This window comes from Astyanax mexicanus, unplaced genomic scaffold (genome assembly GCF_023375975.1).
Source record: "Astyanax mexicanus isolate ESR-SI-001 unplaced genomic scaffold, AstMex3_surface scaffold_53, whole genome shotgun sequence".
NCBI lineage: Eukaryota > Metazoa > Chordata > Actinopteri > Characiformes > Acestrorhamphidae > Astyanax > Astyanax mexicanus.
Genome location: NW_026040063.1, coordinates 222501 through 235000, shown reverse-complemented (window position 1 = coordinate 235000; position 12500 = coordinate 222501). Strand labels below are relative to the sequence as shown.

Here is a 12500-nt window from a genome sequence, read left to right as displayed (position 1 = left end):
GAGCTCTCATCAAGACTACTTATGCAACTTCATCTATGTTGGGTTTCAGATAACAAACAAGTAATGTATAACAAGACCATGGTAATGGAAGCAAGAGGGGAAAAGCTTACAGCACCTGGTATTCCCAGGTGGTCTCCCATCCAAGTACTAACCAGGCCAAACCCTGCTTAGCTTCCGAGATCAGACGAGATCGGGCATTCTCAGGGTAGTGTGACCGTAAGCCATTGCAGAACTCTCATCAAGACTACTGTTGGAAAAGCTTTCTGTTAGTTTTCCTGTTGAATGTTCGTTGATCCAGGGATTCAGTCGACACGGAGATTGAGAATGAACAAGTATGATTTTATTTCAGAATTCTGGAGAAGAACAATTACAGGCATGTATTCTAAGACGTTACCCCAGTTCTTCTGACCTTCGACATTTCTGACTCCATCCTTATACCCTTGGGTGACGTATACCCTTCTGTGACGTACCTTGTTGCTATGTGGCTTCTAATTTTTATGCTATCTTTCCAAATATGGTATATCATATTGTTTACTTCATTTTTCCAGACTTCTGAGGAACTTGAAAGTTGTCTTAACCTTTGCTTCTGAGAAATAGTAGGTGGTCAACTTCCCTTGCCAAGGTGACAAGGGAGAATCATTTCTCCCCTTTGCGACATGTCTTAAGGTCAACAAGGCACGGTTCCTCTTTAGTTCATACTCTGTTTTATTGATAATAATTTTGCTACATTCTACAGTCAGATTAATTAGTTCTACTAGACCTACAGTAAGATTAATTAGTTAGTATATTTTAACATAGCTTGAAGCTGCATGTATAATTTTGTTAGACGCAATCTTTAACTGTAAGGCTAGAAAATGTATGTTTTTACTGGTGTGTTAATCCGGCTCTCTTGTTGCTGACCTTTCCTAGAACGTAGGCGGAAAAGAGGAACTCCTCTAGAGCCCAGGAGTAAAAGAGGAACTCTTTTAGTCTGCTAGCCTCTGTAACCTCAAGATGTTTACCAGTAAGACGAGGAAGCGTGCTTTCTCGGTTGGGCCATTCAAATGTCAGAGACACACACACAAGTCATTGCTGTTTTAATATGAGAAGCATTTAGTGATTCAATTAATCAAATATAAAAATATGAAATGATTCAATTAATCAAGTATAAAAATATAAAATGTAAAATGTATACGTGTGGATTAGTGGCTAATTCTTGATTCAGTAATTAATGATTAGTAGAGTATAGATTTGTAGCTTTCATAGATCTATTTGTGTAATATATATTTTAGATTCATAGGTTAAGGCAAATATGTGTTTTAATCATTAGGTAAGCATTAGGTTAAGGTTTTAGCAAGCATGATTATCTTAAGCTAAGCTTGTTATTTTATAATCTTCCACAATTCCCCCTTTTGGCCTGTCCTAAGACAGGTCAACACTAAGCGTGAAGTCTCCGGAGCCCCCGTTGTCCTCTAGGCTATCCTCCAACAATGACATCATATATTCAGGTGGCCGTTGTTTGTCGTCAAACATTTTCACAATGGTACGCTCTATTAGGGTTCGTAAGCAAGGAATACAGCAGCATCCGCATGTTACTAAGATGGCCACAAATATTGCAAGAGCAGAGGCCAGTGATAAAAACACTGCCTTCCATTGGCCAAAAGTTCTATCTAACCAATTGGTAAGCGGATTGTCGATCCCTGTATTCTCTGTCATTTCCTTCGAGAGTGCCTTAAGGGCGTCTAACGCTTTAGTTACGGACCCATCTGGTGCAGTGTTGTTAGGAATGACGGTGCAGCACTCGGTTTTAGACTCAGTTCTAATCATGTGACATACCCCTCCTTTTTCTGCTAATAACATGTCCAGAGCTATCCTATTTTGAATGGTCATCAGGGACGTAGCGGACAATTGGGATGCTAAGCCTGATACCGCCAGACCAGTAATGTTAGCCAATCTCATTACCTGATAATTTACGTAATTAATTCTATCAACATTTTTATTGGGAGTAATCCATATTAAGATACTTTCAAATCCAGCTGAAACCTGGTCCACTAATTTATGTTCGTCTGGAACGCCCCTTGGAACCCCAATAGAGTCTATATATGTGGGTGTGTTTTTAGTAAGATCGAATGAAACGTCACGTCTACTTCTGGATCCTGGTAGTGTAGGTTTCCCTGTACTGGGACCAAATAGGGTAATTGGAGATAACAGTCTAACCATAGCACACAGGCCCTTGCTCCATATCGGGAGTCTCAGCAACAATGTGGAACCACCACAATAATAGTACAGTCCCGCCCTGGCCCAATCGCCAACCGAATTGTTAGATGTATCAGTAAAAATAGTATGACACCAAGATGATTGTATTTCCCCCAGAAGTTGAGGCGGATGGGTAACATTGCCCTTAGTGCATCTGAAGCAAGTAAAATTGCCAGTCTTCGGGACTTGGAAGGGACCTGAGCCTGTGTTATTAGGAATTACTGGAAAAATGGTTGAGAGCGTGGTGCAGTTAGGTGGAGTAGCCATACGAGTCAGTTGAATTAAACAGCCGAACCCTATCGGATCAGTTTTTGGATATAGTGGGGCCGTACTTAAATATAATGGGGGTCTAGCTTCTGCACATGCCACGCATCCTTCCATCCCGGCCTCCCGAGCCTGACCCGCTATCCAGGTCAGCCACAAATTGTCATTACTGTACCCCATAGTTAGCCTTAGTATGTCCTCGGGTGTCCATGTCGAGTAGTCTGAACCTACCAATGTTGGTACTGCACCGTCAGGGGTAGTAGAGTTCTCGTTCGGTGGTGGGGTTGCCCCTGCTGTGGGCAAATGCTTTGGGGGTGTGTTTAACACTCTGACCTTTAACATACCTAATGGATCTGTTCCCGTAATTGATACCCCTAATGTCAAATAGATGGTAGTCTCACGCATATTGATCCAATGTATAGACAATGTGATTGGGTTTTGGACTCCGGATTTGTCTCGTTGTAGCCTGATACGCTTCAAATTAAAATACATGGTGTTGGATACCATCTCATAAATGCCATTAGACGAGCGACCAGCGGTGCTAAGGAAAACATTCGCAGAGTTTGGACATAGTTCGATAGTCTTGAGCCATTGTGCCTGTCCTGTCGCGCACTGTTCATTAGCGTATTTCGAGTAGCACAGATATATGGGATAGCCCTGCCATGTCGAATTCTTGCCCTTACAGTTAATTACCTCACATAGGTCGAAATTGTATGCTGTTTTAGTATTTATCACATATTCTATATTAAGTCCTTTAAACTTCTTCACACATGCGTTTTGGTTATCTGTTGAGCGTTTAGTCCTGTGAAAGTTATTATGACAAGAACGGGCCTTATTTGTGGTGTAGTTAGGTGTAGAGTTTGTAGCTGTCGTGCCATTGTTGTTACTAGTTGGTTCAGCCTTTCTCCGGATCGCTATTTCTACACAGATCATGCCAACCACCACTATTGCCACCAGTATTACCAATAGTGCTTTCAACCATGTTGGAATCAATCCCATCTGTAGATTTAACCAGCTTAGTCTAGGTTCAGTTCTTCCCCCACCCCGTCGGCCATACCATGCCATAGCAAAAAACAAGTGTGTTCCCCCTAATGAGTAAATAGTTGATTATAGACCTATATGTATATGTGTAAAGGTGTAAAAGTTCAGTTCTTCAACTCCCCAGGGAGTCTCAAGGTGGTAGTTTAGATGGCGCAGGTGCAGGTTGGTGCCCTGGGTAGCACTGGTTGATCTGCGCTGGAGGCGAGGGGTAGACTGCCCTCGACGTGCCCCTGGCCTCAGGGGATTATTCTGCCCCTATGTTGGTTGAGGCCTCCTTTTCTGCCTCTTCTGATCGGGTTATCTTGACTTGTGGTTGATCAGCAGGCCGACACTGGGAGAGATGATACCAGGAGGTGCCTTTGCCGTCCAGCCGGACTGCGTGGCTTGTCCTCTCCGCCACCCGGAATGGGCCTGTCCACCTGGGTTCCGACCACTTCCGCTTTATGACTCTCAGGTATACCCACGGAGTTATGGCCAACTCGGGGGGGTTGTCCTCCTCTGGGGTCTGCTCCCGTGTGTTCTGTACCTGCACAGAAAAAGCTTCACATACAGCTTTTAACTTATTGAACACTTGATCGTAACCTTGGTTGGCAGTGCCATGAGGTAGTTCTGATGGGGCTTTTAGTGCAGTCTGCGGCCCCGGGAATGCTACGCCTCTGACCAGCTCAAATGGGGAGAAGCCTGTGCTTCTGTTCACTGAACTCCTAATGCTGATCAGGGCAATTGGTAAGGCATCAAGCCAATTCATGCCTGTGGTCAGTTTAATTTTTGCTAGTTTGGCCTTCAAATTTTGATTCATCCGCTCCACCTGACCCTGTGAGGCGGGGTGATATACAGAACCATAGCTATGGCGCAAGCCCAACGCTTGCTCCACCCACTGCAGTGTTTTGCTGGTAAAATGCGACCCGTTATCTGAGTGGACTCTCCTAGGAAACCCGTGTTGTGGAATCCAGTGGTTGATCAACATTTTGCAAACTGAGCGAGCATCCTCCTTAAAGGTAGGAATTGCCTCAACCCACCCTGAGTACCTGTCTACCACTACCAAGAGGTACCGGTATTTTCTGATTTGATCAATCATATCCGTATAGTCAATCTGGATGTGCTCACCATGACAACTAGGCAGTGGAAACTTGCCTGGGGCTACCTTAAATGCTTTTGCTACATTTTGAGTGTGGCAAACTTGGCATTGACTGATGAAATCTACTGCCAGGGGCAGCATAAATGGGTGCCACCATTGTTTCAAATTCCTCATCATTTGCAGTTTTCCTACATGTGCTACAGTGTGTGCCTCTTCTAGGACTGCTCTGGCTAGTGACATAGGTAAGACTGGTCGCCCTGTTTTCGATACCCAAACTTGGCTATCTGAGCTTGCTCCCTTGGCTAACCACATTGACTTTTCCTCTGGGGTTGCTTTATCCTGAATCTGCCTCAGTTCATCCCCTGTAGGTATCGGCTCCCAAGGGACATTTGAGTCCAATATCATCATGTTACCGGGCTCCGTATAACCAGCTGCCTTTTTTGCTGCTTTGTCTGCTGCATCATTTCCTCTGCTCACTAGGGTGTCCCCCTTTTGGTGTCCTTTGCATTTTACAATAGCTACCTTTGTAGGTTTGTGTATTGCAGCTTCTAGCTTCATCAGTTCTGACTGATGTTTTACAGGTTTCCCTGAGCTTGTTACATATCCTGCCTGTTTCCAGTGTGGAATGTCTACATGTGCTGCTGAAACTACCCACGCAGAATCGCTGTAAATAGTCACCTCTCTACCCTCAGCTAGTTCTAGTGCTGCAATTACTGCTAGCAACTCAGCTTTTTGTGCTGAAGGGTTTTGTTTTACCTCTTTTGCTGCTACAGTCCAGAACTCATCTGTTTCCCCTGTGGTTTCTTGAACCACCGCATATCCTGCCCTTATTTCACCTGTGTCTGCTCTGTACCCGCACCCATCAGTCCACAGGTTCCAGGAGCCTGGAATTGGTGTGGCTAGTAAGTCTGGTCTCACTTTTTCCTGTGTTGCTACCTTTTCTGCACACTCGTGAGGTGGACCTTCTAGCATTCCTTCTGCCATGTTGACTCCTTGGTGTGTGTATGTGATGTGTGGTGCTGTCAGAACTTTATGAATTCGTCTCTGTCTTAGAGGAGTGAGGGTGAACATCTGTGAGTTTATATATGCTACCACGCCATGTGTTGTTAGTATGTGCAGTGGGTATCCTGCTACCAGGTGTGCAGTTTTTTGAACGAGCTTCGTCAGTCCTGCTACATGTCTGGTGCATTGCGGTTGTCTTTTCTCAATCAAGTCAAGTGGGATGCTTAAATACATAAGTACTGCTCTCCCTTCCTCCTTTTTCTGAAAAAGTACACCATTAACCAATGTGTCTGTTTCAGAAACATCCAGAAAAAATGGAAGAGAGTAGTCAGGTCTAGATAGGTCAGCTGCAGTCGCTAAAGCTTGTTTTACAGCAATGAAAGCCTGCTCTGCTTCTACTGTCCAGGAAAGTACCCCACTAAGGTTTCTCATGCCCAAGGATTTCACCATGTCCCTCAGTGGTTGCGTTTGTCCTACAAAGTCAGGAATGTATTGTCTGCTGTAGCCAGCTAGGCCCAAAAATGTCAACATATCCCTAACCGTAATTGGTTTAGTGTGTGACAGAATTGTAGATCTGTGTGAGGCGGACATGCCTGTTGAGCCCTGTGTGACCACTCTCCCCAGAAAAGTTACCCGTGTTCTACAACATTGCAACTTACTCCTAGAGACTTTGTACCCTGCATTGGCCAAACATTCCAGCACTGCTTTTGTGGCGTTTAAGCACGTCTCTGGCGTTGTGCCGCCAACCAGTAAGTCATCGACATACTGAGAAAGAATGGAGCCTTCAGGAAGGTTACAAGAGTCCAAACTACGTCTAAGAGCTTGATTGAACAATCCCGGGCTCAGGGCAAAGCCCTGTGGCAATCTACTGTATCGATACTGAATACCCCTGTGTGTAAATGCACATACGTCCCTACAGTGCTCAGCCAATGGTACACAAAAGAAAGCATTAGCCAAATCGATACAAGTAAACCATTTCATGTCTGGACCTAGTTCTGATAGTGTTGTGTAAGGGTTTGGGACTGGTATGGTGCTAGTAGCTAGTGCCGCATTTATAGCTCTCAGATCATGTGCCATACGGTATTGACCAGGTTCTTTTTTAGGTACTGGCAAAATTGGAGTATTCCAATCGGATTGGCATTGCTCCAGTACCCCGGCCTGTAAGAGTGCCTGAATGGTTTTGTCCAATGAGGCCATAGCCTCCGGTTTGTGTCTATATTGTGGTACCCAAATTGGTTCAGGTGTGGCCATGTTAAATGATACCTGGGGCTGATCCACAAAACCTACATCATCTGGACCCTGTGACCACAAAACATCCGGTAGAGATTCCAGCATGGCAATGGAGTCTGGGTGGTCAGAATCTTCACAGCCATGATGGCGTGGCAGGAGCTGGTGCTCCATTGTAACAGTTTCAATGTTAGTAGCTCTGATGTGATATGTGTTTGTGCTTATGGAAAACATCACATCAGGGATCTGAGTTTGTACCCAATCTGTAGCCGCATTTGCACGTTTGACCATGGGTCCTAATTGCTTAGCCTCATGTTTAGGGTGTAGAGCCAGTGACATGTGTGGTGCTGCAGTCTCATCCATTTTGTACCAGCTGTACTGCTGTGGTGTCAAAGTAACAGGAGCTGCCACTCCTTCAGGACCACAATACAGGCCATTAGTTTGGACCTCCCACTGTGTATCTTGCAATTCAGATTGGAAGGTGTCATAATATGTAATGTCTCCCCCTACGTCATAGAACAGGGTAACGTGGTACGGGTCGGCAGGCGGGGCATAGGGTGCCAATGCTCTGATCCACGGTGCCCATTGCTGAAAGAGTTCAAGAGTTTGTGGTGTGTGGGGTTGGTCATCATTCAACAGTCCCCAGTATATGTCCACAGTCTCGTCTTGACCAGTCTGCAAGAGATACATGCCCTCGGTGTATCCAGAAAGTCTTATGCGTTGCTGCCCGCTTAGCCATGTCAGCGTCAGGCCATCAGGTGAACACAAAATGGAAACACCCATTTTCATCAATAAGTCTCTACCACAAATGTTCAGTGGTGCTTGAGGTGCAATCAGAAAGGAGTGTAAGACAGTCTGTATGTCGTTGTGCACCTGGAGTGGTTTGGTCTTTGGCAGTGAAGTTGAAGTCCCCGAGAAGCCCCTGACCTGCACGGATTGGTTGCTCATCATGTTGGCTGGTAGTGCAGTTGTCAATGTAGACCATGTAGCCCCGTATCCACCAGGAAAGGGATCTCAAGGGTACCGACGGTCAGTGACAGCATGGGTTCTGCCATTCCCATGCTGTGCTGGTGCTCCTCTGGGCCCCGTCATTGTCCACCCCAGGGCTCCATGCTGTATTGTCCAGCTGGAGGTTGTCCTGGTGCTGCATGGTGGTTGGGTGCCCAGTGGGTCTGGGTTGGTGGTGCCGCCGTGCCAAGTGCCACATGTTGATTGGGTGTCCATTGAGGCTGGAATGGTGGACAGTACGTGCCTTGTGCCGAATTCTGCATCGACATCCAATGGGGCTGGGTTGGAAGAGCAGTAGTGCACTGTGCTGCCCAATGATCAAATTTACCGCATCTGAAACAGGCACGTGAAACAGGTGGGCCTCTGCCACGCCCCCTTCCACGTCCCCGTCCCCTGTTCGCCACATAGGGTCCACTGTAATTGGATTGACCTTGATTAGAATTGGGTTGGGCCAAAGTTGGTTGTGGCAATTGCTGGGGTGGCAGATACTGCTGTTGAGTCTGTTGCACCGGTGGTGCAGCTTGCTGAACAACTGGCAGCATGGTGTCTGTTTTTGGTTTATTCTTAGAATCCTTCACATTTTTTCTAGCTTCTAGTAGCTGAGTTTTCAACAGTTCCAGTTCCATCTGGTTTTTCTGTTTGGCTGCCTCAACCTGCCTATCCTTGTGTTTATTCATATGGAATAGAATATGCCTCACCCATTGGTCATGAGGTTTATCTGGCCCCATATCTGGATCATCCTCAACCTTAACCTTAATGTAATTGGGTAGACCTGATAGAATAGCATTTCTCCACCACAACGCTGTTTGAGGCCTAGAAGGGTGGGTTCCAGCGCTGTTGGTCCAGTCTTCCACCGCCTTGCTGAGATGCTCACCCGGATTGGTCTGATAACTGGCACAGTGGCAGCAGCCCTGGTTGGCCACATGTGTCGCATGACATCAGATATGTTCTGGGAGTACAAATGAAATGGTTCACTGTTGGCAGCGGTTGTAATGAGGGCCTGTCGTTCTAGTTCAGCCACCTCCATGCTGGTGGTTGACCTATTAATTAAATTCCTAAAATCACCCAAAGCCAGGGTGAGTCCTCCCGTTAAGCTATCAAGCTTTCTCAACCAAGGGGCTGCCCCACTAGTGAGGGATGGAAGCTGATCAGCTATAGTTTGTGCATCTGTTAATGATAAAGGCACATATTTAGGGTTTCCATTGCCACTAGTTAGCAATGGAAGATTGTTTGCTGGTTGTTCCACATCAGGGAATCTGACAGGGGGTTTAGTATGTCTTGTTGACTGTCTCGGGACATGGTGGTCATCTTGTTCAACTGCGTCAGATAGCTGACGGCGTACCTGCATGGTGGTGTTAAGTAGGTCTCTTGATATGTCTAACAAAGCTCCCACCCTGTCAACCCTTTCATGTAGGGAATCAGTCTCAGTGGAGGTGTCCTCATCCTCACCGTCATAGTCCTCCTGCCTGCCGTCCCAATCATGTGTTTGTGTAAGTCTACTATCCTGTCGTCTGTCCCTATCCCGTTTGTCATGAACCTTGTATTCACGTCTGTTAGTAGCTGCACCTTTATGCTTGTCATGCCCATGTAAGTCTGTGTCATCTATTTCCCCATGTAACTCTGCTGTTATGTTAACCCTACCCCTAGGTGGCGGAATAGGCCCTGTAACGTCTAAGTCCATGTCCAAGTCAGAGTAAGTGGTCATGTTGCTCAGGGATTGGGCGTGGTCTGGACACTCATGCTGCTTGCGATTGCTAAAAGGATCAGTTGGTGTAGAGTCAACAAAAGGCTCTGCTGGCTGAGGTGCTGTAGCATTAATCCTCATTTGAGTAAGCTGTTCATTCAAATCAGCATATGTGTTGTGTGAGGAAGTGTTAGGATGTTCAATAGTGACTCTTCCTGAATTAATAGTAATGACTGGCAGCATGTGAGTAACTGGTGTATTTTTATCAGTCTGCTGAGGTGTGAATGGATTGCGTGGGCTGAGTGTGGTGTGGTATGGTGGGGGCGGAACTGCTGCTTCCTGTTGTGGCTTAGTAGTAGAGTCATTGAGTTCCTGGAGAGCAGTTTCAGAAGTGCTCTGCTCCGCTGGGGGAACTTCCTCCTTTGTGTGTGTAACCATCTCTGGCAAAATGCCCAAAAGGATTCCCCGCAGTACTTTCAGTTCTGCCAATTCACGCTCAGCAGTTTTCAATCTACGTCTCGCCCCTGCCCGTTTTAGTATGCTGACTGTACTGAAAGTCTTGTGCGCCTTTTTCACTGTGTCAGTTTTACAGATAAGCATATAGTTGAAAACACCCATTAGGGAGACACCCTCAGTTACACAGCCTCCCTCTTGTTCTCTGGTCCATGCCTCAACATTCAGTTTAAGGGTCTTAGCCAAAAGATCCTCCCTCTTTTTACTCCCAGTAAACTCCCCTACTGCGTTAGCTAAACCTGCAATCTGACCTGCAAGAGATTTCCACTGCCAATTGCCTGGGCCGAATTTATTATCAAATTCTATACCAGGGTCTATATTTGCCATGTTTTGATCAAGACTGGACTCACCTGTTTTGGTCTTTGGTTCTACTGATCAACTCAAGCGTGTTTTGTTAGCACCGTTAGGTTTCCACACGCGAGGATTTTCGAACTAGTTGTCCAAACGAAGCTCCAAGTCAGACAATCAGCACATAAGCAAAGGAAACAGAAAAAGAACAAGAAATTCCGATTAGGATCTCTATATTTACACTTTATATTTAACAAAAATGTATAGGAAGGTATGGTGGGTTTAATACGGATTGCACTATATCAGGAACTATCACTCCGGTACAGGAGGAGTCAATGATGAGTCCCCTCTCAATTGGCGTAGCAAAGTAGGTAGTTATCAAAAATATAGCCACCTGATGTTCCTGAACACGTGCAGAATAAATCACTGTACTATTTGGAGCAAGAGACAAATGTTCAACTATTCCCTGTATCTGGCTCTCAGTAGGTGTATGAATCACATCTTCTTCTTTGTAAATAATGGCATAATTCAATATATCCTGTTTAAAAATGGGGTTTGTTTCTACAAACCATGCCCATTCCTCAATCATTATGCATTGTACTGTATGCCATATCACTGTGTACAAAAAATTATTCCCAACAATACTCAAATGTAACAAAAGAGGAGATGCACTATGTCAAAACCAAACAACAATTTTGCTACTAAAGTAGCAACAAAAACAACGCAACCCCTTTTACTGTGTCTATTCAGTCACCATCTCATCACTATCGCTGCTGCTATCAGTACTGTCACTGCTGTCACTCCCCAGAAAATGAATGGTCGAGAAAGGTGGGTTTAACACAGACTGAACATCACTGTCAATCATTAATACTGACTCACACGTTGAGTATACCGCAATGCCGTTCGGATGGTCAACTGCGAAGAATGTAGTAATTTTAAAAAGGGCGTCCTTTCCCACCGTTAACCGCACAGAGTGAATTATTCTACTTGTAGGAAGAAGCTGCAAATTCTGAGTAATTAGAAAACGTTCCTGTGGGGTGCATACAGTACTTGAACCATCTGTACTATCAATCAAAGCATTTTCTCTTATCTCAGGGCGGATAATGTCATGGCCATCTAACACCCATACCCAGTGTTCAGTCATTATCAGTTAAACAAGTAAATTACACCCATTGTTCTGTAGAATTGTTAAGTATACTCCAACTATCCTATTTATTTTATATATGTATATATTTTATTATTATGTTATTTAACCCCCTGCGCGCACAAATCACATACAACAATTAAATCAACAATTAACACTTGCTTTACCTTAGTTGTACAATACCAATAGCATGTATTTTTATTTTGTTTTTCTTATTTTTATTTAAACTACATACTCTTTCCTACTTTCCTGCTCCTGAGCAGAAAACACTACTGCAGAGTATTTCAGTGCTCGCTCTTTAAACTAAAAACTTAAAATAAAGAAAATAAAAAAGTTTTAAAAATCTCCCAGCAGTTTGTATAACTGTCTGGGTTTAAGGTGGACCACACCTCGGGATGACCCCGTCTTTTCCCAGCAATTATCCCACCTTGATCAGAAGTGGGGGGGGACGCCACCCTCCCGGTCCTTTATTTTATTTAGAATTAACCACTTTCAAGGAACACCACGTCCTAGCCTTTAATCTAACCCAATATGGGCAGATTCGGGTACGCCACCACCCTAGTTTCAATAGCACTGTTATCCTTTTTTATCCTTTAATACCGGTTTCCTTAACATAAAATAGAAGAAAGAGAAGAAGAAAAAAAATTCTAGTTGTTCAATCCAATTTACCAGGACGTTAGCCTACTGGAACCCATCACTCATTCTGTATGTTTTACATAGCCAATATGCAGATTTTTAATAAAAAAGGCAATCTGCTCACCTGTTTAGGATGGGCCCAGAAGAGTGATGAAGTCTGTCAGCTGGTCCTCGCCGGCCGAAACCCTGGATCACGTCGGATGGTCACCAAAATGTTGGAAAAGCTTTCTGTTAGCTTTCCTGTTGAATGTTCGTTGATCCAGGGATTCAGTCGACACGGAGATTGAGAATGAACAAGTATGATTTTATTTCAGAATTCTGGAGAAGAACAATTACAGGCATGTATTCTAAGACGTTACCCCAGTTCTTCTGACCTTCGA

General features: G+C 44.8%; 1 protein-coding gene and 1 non-coding gene across 2 annotated transcripts; both read right to left on the bottom strand.

Moving 5' to 3' along the window:
- Positions 1-103: 103 nt before the first annotated feature.
- LOC125797662 (5S ribosomal RNA) lies at positions 104-222 on the bottom strand. The gene has a single exon (XR_007436495.1). It is a non-coding gene; the product is annotated as a 5S ribosomal RNA (ribosomal RNA).
- A 3554-nt stretch (positions 223-3776) lies between these two features.
- Positions 3777-8079, bottom strand: LOC125797568 (uncharacterized). Its single transcript, XM_049474099.1, has one exon. It carries the CDS (start codon positions 7796-7798, stop codon positions 3785-3787), a length of 4014 nt encoding a protein of 1337 aa, XP_049330056.1. The 5' UTR covers positions 7799-8079; the 3' UTR covers positions 3777-3784.
- Positions 8080-12500: the final 4421 nt, after the last annotated feature.

Excerpts from the sequence above, each read along its gene's own strand:
- LOC125797568 (XM_049474099.1), bottom strand. The coding sequence starts at position 7,798 with ATGATGAGCAACCAATCCGTGCAGGTCAGGGGCTTCTCGGGGACTTCA.